Source organism: Macrobrachium nipponense, chromosome 43 (genome assembly GCF_015104395.2).
Source record: "Macrobrachium nipponense isolate FS-2020 chromosome 43, ASM1510439v2, whole genome shotgun sequence".
In the NCBI taxonomy this organism is placed as follows: Eukaryota; Metazoa; Arthropoda; class Malacostraca; order Decapoda; family Palaemonidae; genus Macrobrachium; species Macrobrachium nipponense.
In genome coordinates this window covers 25,878,443-25,891,558 of record NC_061104.1, presented here as the reverse complement: position 1 = coordinate 25,891,558, position 13,116 = coordinate 25,878,443, and the positions used below count along the sequence as shown (strand labels likewise).

General features: G+C 40.8%; 2 protein-coding genes across 3 annotated transcripts in view; both read left to right on the top strand.

The window, feature by feature from the left end:
• The window catches only part of LOC135213594 (uncharacterized), a 39,586-nt gene extending 34,527 nt beyond the window's left edge, over positions 1-5,059 (top strand). For both annotated transcript variants that reach the window (XM_064247605.1, XM_064247604.1), the window contains exon 3: positions 4,433-5,059. In XM_064247605.1, the coding sequence (XP_064103675.1) occupies positions 4,433-4,995 (563 nt within the window). In that variant the 3' untranslated portion in view covers positions 4,996-5,059. The remainder of the gene's footprint in view (positions 1-4,432) is intronic.
• Positions 5,060-5,377: 318 nt separating this feature from the next.
• Positions 5,378-13,116, top strand: part of LOC135213843 (uncharacterized) — a 138,735-nt gene continuing 130,996 nt past the window's right edge. Inside the window, exons 1-2 of the mRNA XM_064247947.1 lie at positions 5,378-5,438; positions 5,522-5,864. Coding sequence (XP_064104017.1) covers positions 5,378-5,438; positions 5,522-5,864 — 404 coding nt within the window. The remainder of the gene's footprint in view (positions 5,439-5,521; positions 5,865-13,116) is intronic.

Here is a 13,116-nt window from a genome sequence, read left to right as displayed (position 1 = left end):
TTTCATATTAGGCATTTCAGAGTTTTATATATGAAAATGTGCACAATTTCATGAAAAATAAAAAGAAAAATATTTGAAGGTTGTAGCTTTTCTCATTTTCGAAATATTTGCTTATAAATCACGATAAATAGAAAAAAAACCACGTTTGGTCAACTTTGACTACCGAAATGGTCGAAAAACGCAATTGTAAGCTAAAACTCTTACAGTATCGTAATATTCAATCATTTGTATTCATTTTGAAACAATTGGAAGTCTCTAGAACAATATTTTAGATTTTTACGGTAAATTTTTTTGAAAAAAACATATTTTACGTCCCGCTTGCGTTACGAATTCGTACATCATTTTGTTGTGATAATATTTTTCCGGTGTTGCTTTTATTGTTTTACAATGTATTATATATCAAAATGATTGCAATTTAGTGTACAATACAACGAAAAAAAAAAAGAAACTCGTTAGCTTTTACCGTTTTTTGCACAGCGTGATTTTAATACAATTATGTATTAATTTTTTTTTTTCGCTACCATATATCGCATTATTTACATATGATAATGATATTTTTCATTTCTGATGATTGCATACTAAACTTCATGCAATGAAAAAAAAAAGGAGCCAAAAATGAACACTTAATCTTGAAAACTAAGCGCGCTGTGATTTTTTGAAAAAATTATTTTTTCCGCTTCCGCGCTCACTCAAAACCGGCTCCGGCATTCGGGGGAGTTTTTGATTTTTACCGCTTCCGCGTTTAAGGGTTAAGCTTATTGGTAAAGGAGAGGTTAGCCTTAGCTTAAATCAGAGAAGCCGCTATGGTATAAGTAACAGCTATAGAAATTATGACGATTCTTTTATGTCTACTGTAAAAATACCAGTTTACATATGTAACGTGTGCGCAGTAATGAATGCAATTTGCATGCTTAGTTTGTAAGCGTCCTCGTAAAAAGGTTAGCCTGATATTAACCTCAAGAGATGCTTTTACATAATGGTATAGTAATTATTGAAATTAAGAAGATTCTTTTACTTATACGTACGTGTATATTTACCGTGTACCACAATTATTTTTCTTAGTCCAATAACCTTGAAACCAACCCTGATATTTGACAAAACTTTGCCGTTGTAAAGATGCTCCTGTTTTATAAGGATATTTTATGAAAACTAAACCGTTAGTATCATAACTTTTAACTAAAAGATAATTTTAAAGTGATTTTGTATACAGTCGACTGTAATACTTAATGTAAACGTTTATAGGCTTAAAGCGATGATATGGTTTGTTTACTACCATAGTCCCACTATAAGCCACCAGGGCTGCGCTATGGTTTGTTTACATCCTTTCATGCCAAAGCCTGCTGACTTAATGTAGGCAATTTTTCCTAAGTTTTTGACAACAAATATGAATTGGGTTTAATTTTAATAGTTTATTAACCCTCTTACGCCGAAGCGGTAAAAAAAAAAATTGTCTCCCGTGTGCCGGAGGTGTTTCAGAGTGAGCGCGGAAGCGGAAAAAATATTTTTTTGTAAAAATCACAGCGCGCTTAGTTTTCAAGATTAAGAGTTCATTTTTGGCTCCTTTTTTTGTCATTGGCTGAAGTTTAGTATGCAACCATCAGAAATGAAAAAAATTATCATTATCATATATAAATAATGCGATATATGATAGCTCAAAAACGAAATTTTATATATAATTGTATTCAAATCGCGCTGTGCGCAAAACGGTTAAAGGTAACAAGTTGTTTTTTTTTTCGTTGTAATGTACACTAAATTGCGATCATTTTGGTATATAACACATTGTAAAACGATAAAAGCAACACAGAGAAAATATTATCACAAAATAATGCATGAATTCGTAACCGCGCGGACGTAAACAAATATTATTTTTTCAAAAATTCAATTCCAATCCTAAATCTAAATATTTTGTCCTAGAGGAAACTTTCCCCAATTTCTTTTCACAAAAATGAAGACAAAATGATTGAATATTACTATACTGTAAGAGTATTAGCTTACAATTGCAGTTTTCGACCATATCTTACGAGTTAAAGTTGACCGAATGTCGAATTTTTTTATATATATATTTTTTATATACAATTATTTCAGAAATAAGAAAAGCTACAACCTTCAAATATTTTTCGTTTTATTCTACATAAAATTGCGCACATTTTCATATATAAAACTCTATGAAATGCCCAATATGAAACAGAGCAAATATTTCGAGAATGGTACGTACGCATTTCAGAGATTTGTGGCGGAGAATCCGCGCGCGGAGGGAAGGAAAGATTTTTTTAAAATTCACCATGAGAAATCTTAAGATTTTTGCTAGAGACTTCGAATTTGTTTCAAGATGAAGATAAATTACTGAATATTACTAGACTGTAAGAGTTTTAGCTTACAATTGCGTTTTTCGACCATTTCGGTAGAGTCAAAGTTGACCGAACGTGGTTTTTTTTCTATTTATCGTGATTTATATGCAAATATTTCAAAAATGAGAAAAGCTACAACCTTCAATTATTTTTCGTTGTATTCTACATGAAATTGCGCACATTTTCATATATAAAACTTTATGTAACGGCTAATTTAAAATGGTGCAAACATTACCACAATCGCACGTATGATTTTTTCGGAAGAGTTACCGCGCGGACGTAAGGAAAATGTTATTTTTTTCATAAATTCACCATAAATCGAAATATTGTGCTAGAGACTTCCAATTTGTTGCAAAATGAAGGTAAATAGTTGAATATTACTAGAATATAAGCGTTTTAGCTTACAATTGCGTTTTTCGACCATTTCGGTAGAGTCAAAATTGACCGAAGGTTGAAATTTTGGCAATTATTGTTATTTATATGAAAATATCTCAAAACTGATAAAAGCTACAACCATGGGTTGTTTTTAGTTGTATTGTGCATGAAATTGCGCACATTTCCATATAAAACTTTATGTAACGGCTAATTTTAAAATGGTGCAAACATTACCACAATCGCATGTATGATTTTTTCGGAAGAGTTACCGCGCGGAGGTAAGGAAAAAGTTTTTTCATAAATTCACCATAAATCAAAATATTGTGCTAGAGACTTCAAATTAGGTTCAAAATTAAGGTAAATGATTGAATATTACTAAAATATAAGCGTTTTATCTTACAATTGCGTTTTTCGACCATTTCGGTAGAGTCAAAGTTGACCGAAGGTTGAAATTTTGGCAGTTATTATTATTTATATGAAAATATCTCAAAACTGATAAAAGCTACAATCATGAGTATTTTATTGTTGTATTTTACATAAAAATGCGCACATTTTCATATATAATACTTCATGTAACGGCTAATTTACAATGGTACAAAAATTATGTCAAAGTGACGAAATAATTTCCGAGATGTGTCACAGATACTTTTTAGTGCGGCAAGAAAGAAATTCGCGCTTGCGTGCCTGCGTAACGGTTGTAAACAAAACAACACCTTGATCCGTGAACTCCCAGCATCCCCCAAGGCGCGTGATTCAAAAGTTTTAGGCTGGTAGGCCTATAAGTATTTTTCCGCGAATTTTAAAAAAAACTTTTGTAAGTCGACGTAAAATACGTCCAGTCGGCGTAAGAGGGTTAATTTACTGTAATAATTAGACTTGCTCTTCAATGTTTTGTTATGTTAGCAACACGTTTTGTTCTTACCCGCTACACTACATTCTACTTGCATAGTTACCATAGGTAAGCCTATGGCGTCTCTTGTCAACAATCGGTTGGAAGTAGGCCAGTTTTCTTTTATACAGTATGTTATACTTTTAAAAGTATAAATATACATTTAATATGATATTTATTTAACTCTGAACGTATTTAGCTGTACTTTACATGTAATGTATTGTATAAAAAGGCAAAGTTAGGGTAATAACTGGTGGTCAAGATTGGATTAATCCATTTTCAGTTATTTCTTATGGGAAAACTTGATTCAGATCTTGAAATAATCGAATTTCGATGCTTCTTCTGGAACGGATTAGCGTCAAGATCCGAGGCTCTATTGTAGTTCTACTGCATTAATAATTCAAAGAACATCTTATTGATGTCTTGGTACTTAGGTGGCCCCTTATATATGCTACATATTTTTTTAATGAACACCAAGGTACATATATGAATTTGATTTCAAAAATTTAAGTAAATTGTGTGCAGTTAACTTTTGAGTGCATAATTTTATTATCTCTTGTCTTCATGTACACAATCATTTTGGGAGAAAGGCAATGCATGTGCAGAATTTTTGAGTTGAACATTCTTAGGTAGTGATCCATCTTAATTGTTGATCCTCTTATTCATATTAAATATCAGTAGAAATGAAAAATGTGAATTCATTATTGCAAAAATATTTTATATTTACAACAAAAATTAAAACTTCTGAGGTTTGTTTGTCATGCTTCTAGCAAGGTAAAAGATTTTCAAATAAATTGTATTTTTCTTCCAATTTTTCCAGGACTCATTCAGCATTGGAGTAGAAGTAGCAGTAGTAGCAGTGGAATTCAAAGTGATGTCCGAAGTCCTGGATTCAGCCCAGCTCGTTCTTATGATTCTGTAACTGACCGAGAAGTTGAAAACCTTCTTCGAAGATATATAAATGCTAGACCAAAGATTGCAGAAGAGATGGCCCAATCTTGTTCAAAGCCTAATAGTGAGAAAGTAAAAGCTGATGATCTTAACTCATTCTCTTCATTTTTTGAGTTGCTTGATGGTCTAGATCTAGAAAGTACAGATCAGACTTCAGGCAAGGAATGTCATATCAAGACCACACCAGCTGCCTGTGACGAAGTTAAATTTGACCCTGTTTCCTCTGAATTAGAGTCTTGGATGAAGGGTTTTGAATCTCCTATGTCATCCATCAAGAAAGGTCCTGGTGAAGATTTTGGTGCTGAGCCAGCAGAAAGTGCTGACGTCAAGATTCCATCTCTAATAGGTTATACATTCCAAGTAGAGGTTCAGCCTTTTCACAAGTCTCCCCTAAAAATGATTCTGTTCAGAGTAGTAGTAGTTGCAGCTTAGTAGATAATGATGCTGGAATAGTAGAAAAAAACCAAGAAAATACAGTTGCTGCCATTGACAAGGCACGTGAGTAGCCAAAATTGCACACCTTCATTTAGTGAGGCTCAGTTTCTTTCTCCGCGACATCCACAGTTAGCGAAGATAGTGGTTATGATGAATCTGGTTCAAAGATTAATTCTGTGCTGTTCCTTCCATCATTGGAGAAGCGAAATATTCAGTCTTGTGCCATTCCTGATCCTGACAAAAATACTACCAGTAAAAAGAATAAGTTTCTCCAAGTCATCTGGAAGCAGTGAGGAAATTCAGGGTCCGATCCTGTACTGAAATCCTAATAGTCTTTCGACTACACATCATCAGGGCCTTGTACTCAGTTTGTCTCAGCATGGAGTCAGTTGTGATGAATGATGTGGGATCCTTGGACACATCTAAAGAACAGTCGGGAAGTCAGTGTGATCAAGTGGAACAAGATGGAAAGAAGCAGGCTGTGAACTCTTCAGGAACTTTGTGTGAATCTAGTCAGTTTCAGTGATTCCATATCCTCAAGTGAAACCAAAGTTCAGTTCTTCTGCAGATACTAATAACAGTAATGCAAGTACACTTCAGGAGCCTTCAATCAATAATAATAGTTCATTACAGTCCAAAGAATCAGAATTATGTGTCAAACCACCGAACAAAAAATCTGGGAGGCCAAGAGGTCGGCCCAGGAAACACCAGGAGGTGGAGGTTCCTAAGAGAGAGAATAAGCGGCGTAGAGTAACCAAAAGGAAGGAAGAAATTTCACATAGCAGTGCAAGCCTGAGTAAGGGATTGGCATCGGTCCTACAGACTCCCTCATTTCATGTTCGAAAGGAAGAAATTCGACATCACAAGTAAGTTGCTGTTCATCTGTTAAGGGTTTTTTTTATGTGCCCTTAACTATGGGTTATGGATTGAAAGGGTATTGATTATCAGTAATCCTATTTGCATTTGATTATTTCAGTATGTAGCTTTTTGAGAATTATTAAAAGTATGTATGTTTTATTTTTTATTTGGGTGATACATAATTTTGATTATGTTGCATATTCCATTGATGGTGCAGGTGCATATGAGTTTGCAGTAGCACACTCAGTACAGCAGTAAACCAGATACATTCCAGCATGGTGGATGTATGACTGACACATTCGGTCACTAGGGTTAGAGTTAGCGACAATTGGTCTTGACACCTCGACATTTGAAAAAATGTCGATCTAGGGAAATGTTCAATTACTCCTTCAGTCTCGACACTCCTATGTTACTATTCGGCTCTGTCTCTACGGAATGTGGGCATAACAGCCATCGACCATGCCACATTGAAAATATCGCTTCTCGTCTGATCAACGGGTCAGGTTGGTATATGGATAGGTGACTCCCTGGAGCACTGGATTCTATTGACGTCTAGGAGACGTCTTTCATATCCATGGACAGAAATGTTGGGACCAGTCAGTATGTACTTAGATAAGTGACCTTCTAGAAACTTGAGATATAGTTGGCACCTAGGAGACATCTTTCACATCCATGATTCAAGTCTTGGTCTTACAACTTCCCATTGTTTTGCCTGATTCGTTGGGAGATCAACAACACCTCCAAACTAAGTTCTAACAACGCAGCTTGTTCTTGGTTCCAATGTAGTTACAGTCTTCCTGTGAGGAGTAGGAGGTGTAAGTAGTAGCTGCTGCTGCTGCTGCTGCTGTTGCAGTTATCAGTTGATCCACAACCAGAGTAGAGAATATTGTATGGATCTTAACCCTTAAGAGCTTGGGTAAAAAAAAACATGCAGACCTCAGATTGGGCAAACTTGAGGTTGGCCAATTTAAGAAAAAACACATCAATAGAAAGGAAGATATGCAAATGCACGGTGTAAGAACAAAATTATTTTCATACAATCAACTTACCTGTCGAATATATACATAGCTAAGACTCCGTCGTCCCCGACAGAAATTCAATTTCGCGCCACTCGCTACAGGTAGGTCAGGTGATCTACCGCCTGCCCTGGGCGGCAGGACTAGGAACCATCCCCGTTTTCTATCATATTTTCTCTGTCGCCGGTGGTATCAACCATTGGTTTGCTATTACCTCCTTGTGACTTAGATTCATTATTTCATCCTTTGATCATCGTTTTTCGGCTTTTTGGTGACGTATCTGGATCGTGTTTTTGGCAGTTCGCGTACCTGTGGACTGTTTTTTGGAATAACTCTTTTGGATTTTTCTCAGTATGTCCTGATTCAAATGTGAGTGTGAGAATGTGTGTGAATGTAGGCTGCAGGGTGAGGTATACCGAAAGCTTCGGTTGATCCTCACACTGTATGCCGATGTAGGGGGGGTTTCAGTGTTCCTGCTATAATACTTGTAAGGAATGCGAGGGATTGAATGCAGAAGAGTGGAAGACTTTGACTTCTTATTTGAAGAAGTTAGAGAGGGATAGAATTAGACGATTGAAAGGTGTGAGTTCAACGGCCTATTGAGCCTTTCACGGATAATTCTAATCCTACTGATGTAGATTCTCCCTATGTATCTCATTCTCAGAGTGCTTTTTCGGATTCGGCATCGGAATCGCCAATCTGAAAGCTACAATTAGAGACATGAAGTCCAAGATGGCTGACTTCAAAGGTAAGTGGCTAGTTGAAAGTGAGCATTTCAGTGAAGTGAGCTTTCTCCCATGTTGTGGAGGGGGCGTTTGATCGTCCCTGCGACGCTCCCAGGCCTAGACCTCTTCCAAGCTCCCATGCCCAGGAGGAGAAGGAAAGTCGAAAGCCTTAAGGAGGTCGTGGGGAAATCCCCAACGGTCAGACGTCCCTTCAGCTAGCTCTGCTTCGTGGCAGACGGCTCAAGGGCGCTATAGAAAAAGCGTCCTTCGCGAGTGTTTCTCGTCCTCTCCCTCTCCCCTCACCTAAACGAGGGTGGAAGGATCGAACTTGTCGAGACCGCTGAAGCGTCATTTGAAGCCTGACATAGATTCTAGTCCAGAGCGTTTCTCAGATGACGCTCCGTCTTCTAGCAAGAAAGCGAAGGGGGCGTCAGCGTCACCTGAAGTGTACGCGGAAGTACCCTTCCTTCTTCTCCCCCGAGTGATGACGAAAGACGTCATGCACTGGACGTGGGAGAAGCGTCAAGAAAGAATCATTATGGCAGTTCAAGAGCAAACTGTCATCTCTAGTGGAGTTTTAGCGCCACGTCGGAAGGACGTGACGCTTCCAATTAAGAAGTCTCGTCCTCTCTCACCTGTTCAACGAGAAGCGTCATACAGACGGGAAACGGCTAAACGTCTTACAGAAAGCGTCTAGTTTGAGAGCGAGAACAGGTGCTTACGAGAGTTTCGTAACGCCAGAGAGACGTAAGACGTCTTTTAGACGCGAAGCGTCATTGGAAAAGGAGCATAGACATGACGCTCCGTCCAATATTATGACGCAAGTAGGACGCCTTTGGAGAGCGGAGCGTCTTCCAAGCGCGAAGCGTCATCGAGACGTCAGCAAAAGACGTCATCCATGACGCTTGGCGAACGGGAAGCGTCATGTAAGCGTGAAGCGTCTTTCTAAAATTCTAGAGAAGCCGAAGCTTATGACGCCTTCCAAGACTATTAGAGCGGGAAAGAGGAGGATACATTCCCTTAGCCCCTCTCCTATTAGGAGTTTTGTCTCCTCAAGAAGAAGAACGTTCGGAAAGGAGAGCGGAGACGCATGTAGATCCCGATTAGAGGAAAACTCGGATGACGAATATAGTGGAAGAGAAGGTCTGTCTAACTATAAGGTGTTGACTACCCTACTTCTTGAGGAGTATGGAGACGAGTTGACTCCTGCCGCTCCTCCTTCTCCGCGCTCGCTCTTTTCCAGTGCTAAGACGAAGAGCCTTCGTCTTTTCTCAAAATGAAACCCACCATATCGATTGAAGAGAGCATTACATTCCTTAGACTCATGGATGAAGTCTAAGAAAGACTTAGTGAGGACAGTCTTCTGCATGCCTCCAGCAAGATTGGCTGGGAAAAGAGGCATTTGGTATCAGACGGGAGAGAATATGGGTATTGCTCTCCCTTCTACAACCGAAACAGATTTTTTTCGACTTTGGTTGACGCTTCACGGCGTCAAAGTCTCAATTCTGCACGGATTACGTGGGGAATTTCGGAACTGGATCATCTCCTCAAGGGACTCTTTCGTGTATTGGAAGTTTTTAACTTCTTAGATTGGTCCCTTGGGTGATGTCCAAGAAAGCCCATGATTCGGAAGGAATCGAACCTGAAGCCCTGTTTTTATGCATATTGTCTTGTATTGACAAGGCGGTACGGATGGATCTTTTGAAATCTCCTCTTTGTTTGGGGCAGGTCTTTTAAAGAAAAGGACTGTATATGGCGCCTTCTTAACAAAGGCAGTCACATGCTCAGAGAGCAGCACTTCTATAGCGCCTCTATCTGACTTTTTGTTCCCTTCTCAGTTAGTAAAGGACATTGCGCATTCTTTAACTGAGAAGGCAACTCAGGATCTGCTGACGCAGTCAGCAAGAAAGAAGAAACCGTGTTTTGCTGCATCGGACAAGAAAGGACCCAGTACAACGGTGCAGCCCTTTCGAGGTGGTCCCCGACCTCCAGACCTTCCACAAGGAGGAAGGCTCCAGAGAAGAGAGGTAGATCTGCTTTTCGTCCCTTTAAGAAGGGAAAATGAAGATTCTCTCCTCCAAGCACCAGTAGGTGCCCAGGCTCCTGGATTTGTGGGGAGAAGCCCTGGACACTGATAAATGCAGACGCGTCATCTTTGGCGATCTTAAGGAGGGGATATCGTATCCCTTTCCTGAACACTCCTCCCCTAACGTCAATACCAAGGGAACTATCAGCCAAATACAAGGATCCTGTGCTGAGGATACTCTTCGATCGATGGTGGAACAAATGTGGGACAAGAGAGCGATAGAATTGGTACGGGATCAACACTCCCCTGGGGTTTTACAATCGCCTTTTTCTGGTGGCGAAAGCCTCGGGAGGCTTGGAGACCAGTACTGGACGTCAGCTCTCTGAACAAATTTGTTCAGAAGGAGAAGTTTCTCCATGGAGACTTCTGCTTCAGTCATGGCGTCATTACGACAGGGAGATTGGATGGTGTCTCTAGATCTCCAGGACGCCTACTTTCACGTACCCGATTCCACCCTTCATCGAAGAAGTACCTCCGTTTCATGACGGGGGGAAGGATCTTTCAGTTCAGAGCCTTGTGTTTCGGCCTGTCCACAGCTCCTCAGGTCTTCACAAGCCTGATGAAGAATGTGGCGAGGTTTCTTCACCTCAAAGGAGTGAATGTCTCTAGTATCTGGACGACTGGCTCATCAGGGCCAGATCGGAGAGACAGTGCTTGTGGGGACCTAAAGTTAACTCTGGATTTAATCAAAGCGTTGGGATTGCTTGTGAACCTCGAGAAGTCTCAGCTGACCCCCAGACAAGACCTAGTCTATCTGGGGATTCGGATGGATTCTCGGGGTTTTCGAGTTTTCCTTCGCAAGAGAGAATCGCAAAAGGTTTGCGGATAGTCTCTCTCTTCTTAGAGAAGCAACAAACGTCGGCGAGGGAATGGTTGAGCCTTCTGGGGACGCTTTCCTCGCTAGAACAATTCTTCCCTCTAGGAAGACTTCATATGCGTCCGCTTCAATTCTTCCTCAAGAGTCTTGGAGCTGGAAAACCGGACAACTGTCGGACTTGTTTTTTTTCCCATTCCAGTGGAGATAAAGTCACACCTACAGTGGTGGTTGCTCCCTTTGGAAGAGAACAAAGGGATCTCTCTAAGAACACAGAACCCAGACCTAGTGTTGTTCTCCGACGCGTCGGAGAGAGGTTGGGGAGCGACATTAGGCTCAGAGGAAGTGTCAGGCACCTGGAACCAGCACAGGTGTCTTGGCACATAAACTGCAAAGAGCTCTTCGCCGTTACATCTGGCCTTGAAGAGCCTAGAACCTCTGGTGTCAAACAAGGTAGTGCAAGTAAACGTGGACAACACCACCGCACTTGCCTACATTCGGAAACAGGGGAGGGACGCACTCCTCGTTCCTTACGAGCTCACGAGAGACCTATTACTTTGGACGTCTCACAGGAACATCTCCCTGCTGACAAGGTTCGTACAGGGAGTAAGGAATGTGATGGGCGGACAGGCTCAGCAGGAGGAACCAGGTCCTTCATACAGAATAGGACATCACACGAGGAGTGTGTCTCGATTCTCTCTCTCTGGGGTTAAAACTCCTCATGTGGATCTCTTCGCAACATTCATCTCAAAAAGGCTCCCAGTTTTTTGCTCGGTCGTGGAAGATCCAAGAAGCTCTTATGGTAGACGCCTTCCTGCTAAATTGGTCTCGAGTAGACGTATATGCTTTTCCCCCATTCAAAATCTTGGGGTTAGTAATGAAAAAGTTTGTGGCGTCAAAAGAGACGAGGATGACGTTAATAGCCCTTTTGGCCGGCCCAGGAATGGTTCACTGAGGTGGTAGAGTGGATCGTAGATTTTCCAAGATCCCTACCAAGAAGGATGGATCTTCTCAGACAACCACACTTCAAGAGGTACCACCACCAAAACCTCCACGCTCTCGCTCTGACTGCTTTCGACTATCGAAAGACTTGTCAGAGCGAGAGGCTTTTCTCGCGAAGTGGCAAGCGCGATCGCGAGAGCACGCAGAACCTCCACTACGAAAGTATACCAATCAAAGTGGGAGGTATTTAGAAGGTGGTGTAGATCCAAGAAGTTGTCCTCCTCCACTACCTCTATAGCGGAAATTGCTGATTTCCTGCTATTCCTGAGAGAAAAATCTCATCTAGCCGTATCCACAATAAGGGATACAGAAGTATGCTCTCGGCTGTATTCAGGAACAGAGGTTTAGATCTGGCAGATAATAAAGATCTCCACGATCTCATAAGTCTTTTGAGACTTCAAAGTCTAAGGAACCAGTACCTCCGAACTGGAACCTAGACGTAGTCCTAAAGTATCTGTCATCGGAAAGATTCGAACCTCCTCATCGGGCATCGTTTAGAGACATTACCGAAATGCCATATTCCTATTATCTTTAGCTACGGCAAAGAGAATTAGTGAATTGCATGCTCTGCAGGATAAAGTAGGATTCAAGGGAGACTCAGCGATTTGCTCGTTTAAGACCTGTTTTTTAGCGAAAAACGAGAATCCTACGAATCCCTGGCCTAAGTCATTCGAAGTCAAAGGCATGTCGAGTCTCGTAGGCAGAGAAGCAGAGAGGTCTCTATGCCCTGTTAGAGCTCTGAAGTTCTACCTTCAGAGAAAGCATCAAATGGGAGGCTCTAGACAAGGTCTTTGGTGCGCGGTAAAAGACCCCACAAGACTGATGTCAAGAATGCGCTGGCATTCTTTTGTAAGAAACGTCATTACAGACGCTCATAAGGCCTGTCCTGACGAACAGTTACAACTGTTGAGAGTAAAAGCTCATGAAGTGAGAGCTATAGCGACGTCTCTCTCGTTTCATAAGAATATGTCGCTTAAAACATCATAGATACGACATTTTGGAGATGCAAACTCAGTAGTTTGCATCTCATTACTTGAAAGACGTGCGTGTGACATATGAGAAGTGTTTTTCTCTAGGTCCTTTCGTATCGGCGGATACGATTCTGGGTACGGGAGCCGACACCAATCCTTAAATGTATATACTTTTCTTCTTTTTGGATATGGTCGAGAGTCTCTTCGAACATGGAGGACTTAGGCTAGCACGGGCGGCCGTCTGTGTTGTCAGTAAGAGACGCTTGTCATATCCAATTAGATGAGTATAATTTTTTTTTTTGAAAATTATGTGTGTGTGTGTAGTGGTTTTGAGTTACGGTTGTTGTGACGAGTTCGGGGATAACTCGGACAATCCTTAGTTCTAACATATGGTTAGGATCAGGTGGTCGGGGATTGGTTGGTTGTGGCTCCTTCATTAAGGAATGGGTATTGTCATATAAGTGGATCAGCACCCATTGACAAAGTCCTTTTAGGCTCTGCCGAGTAAGCGGATAAGACCCCATCGGCAGACCCACAAGAACTCCTTGGCCATAGATCATATATCTCGCTAAGTTTCTTGAGGTGATGCAGACTACTGGCAAACACCCACGAAGTCTACCACCTATCAGGTAGGAACCAAGGTTTT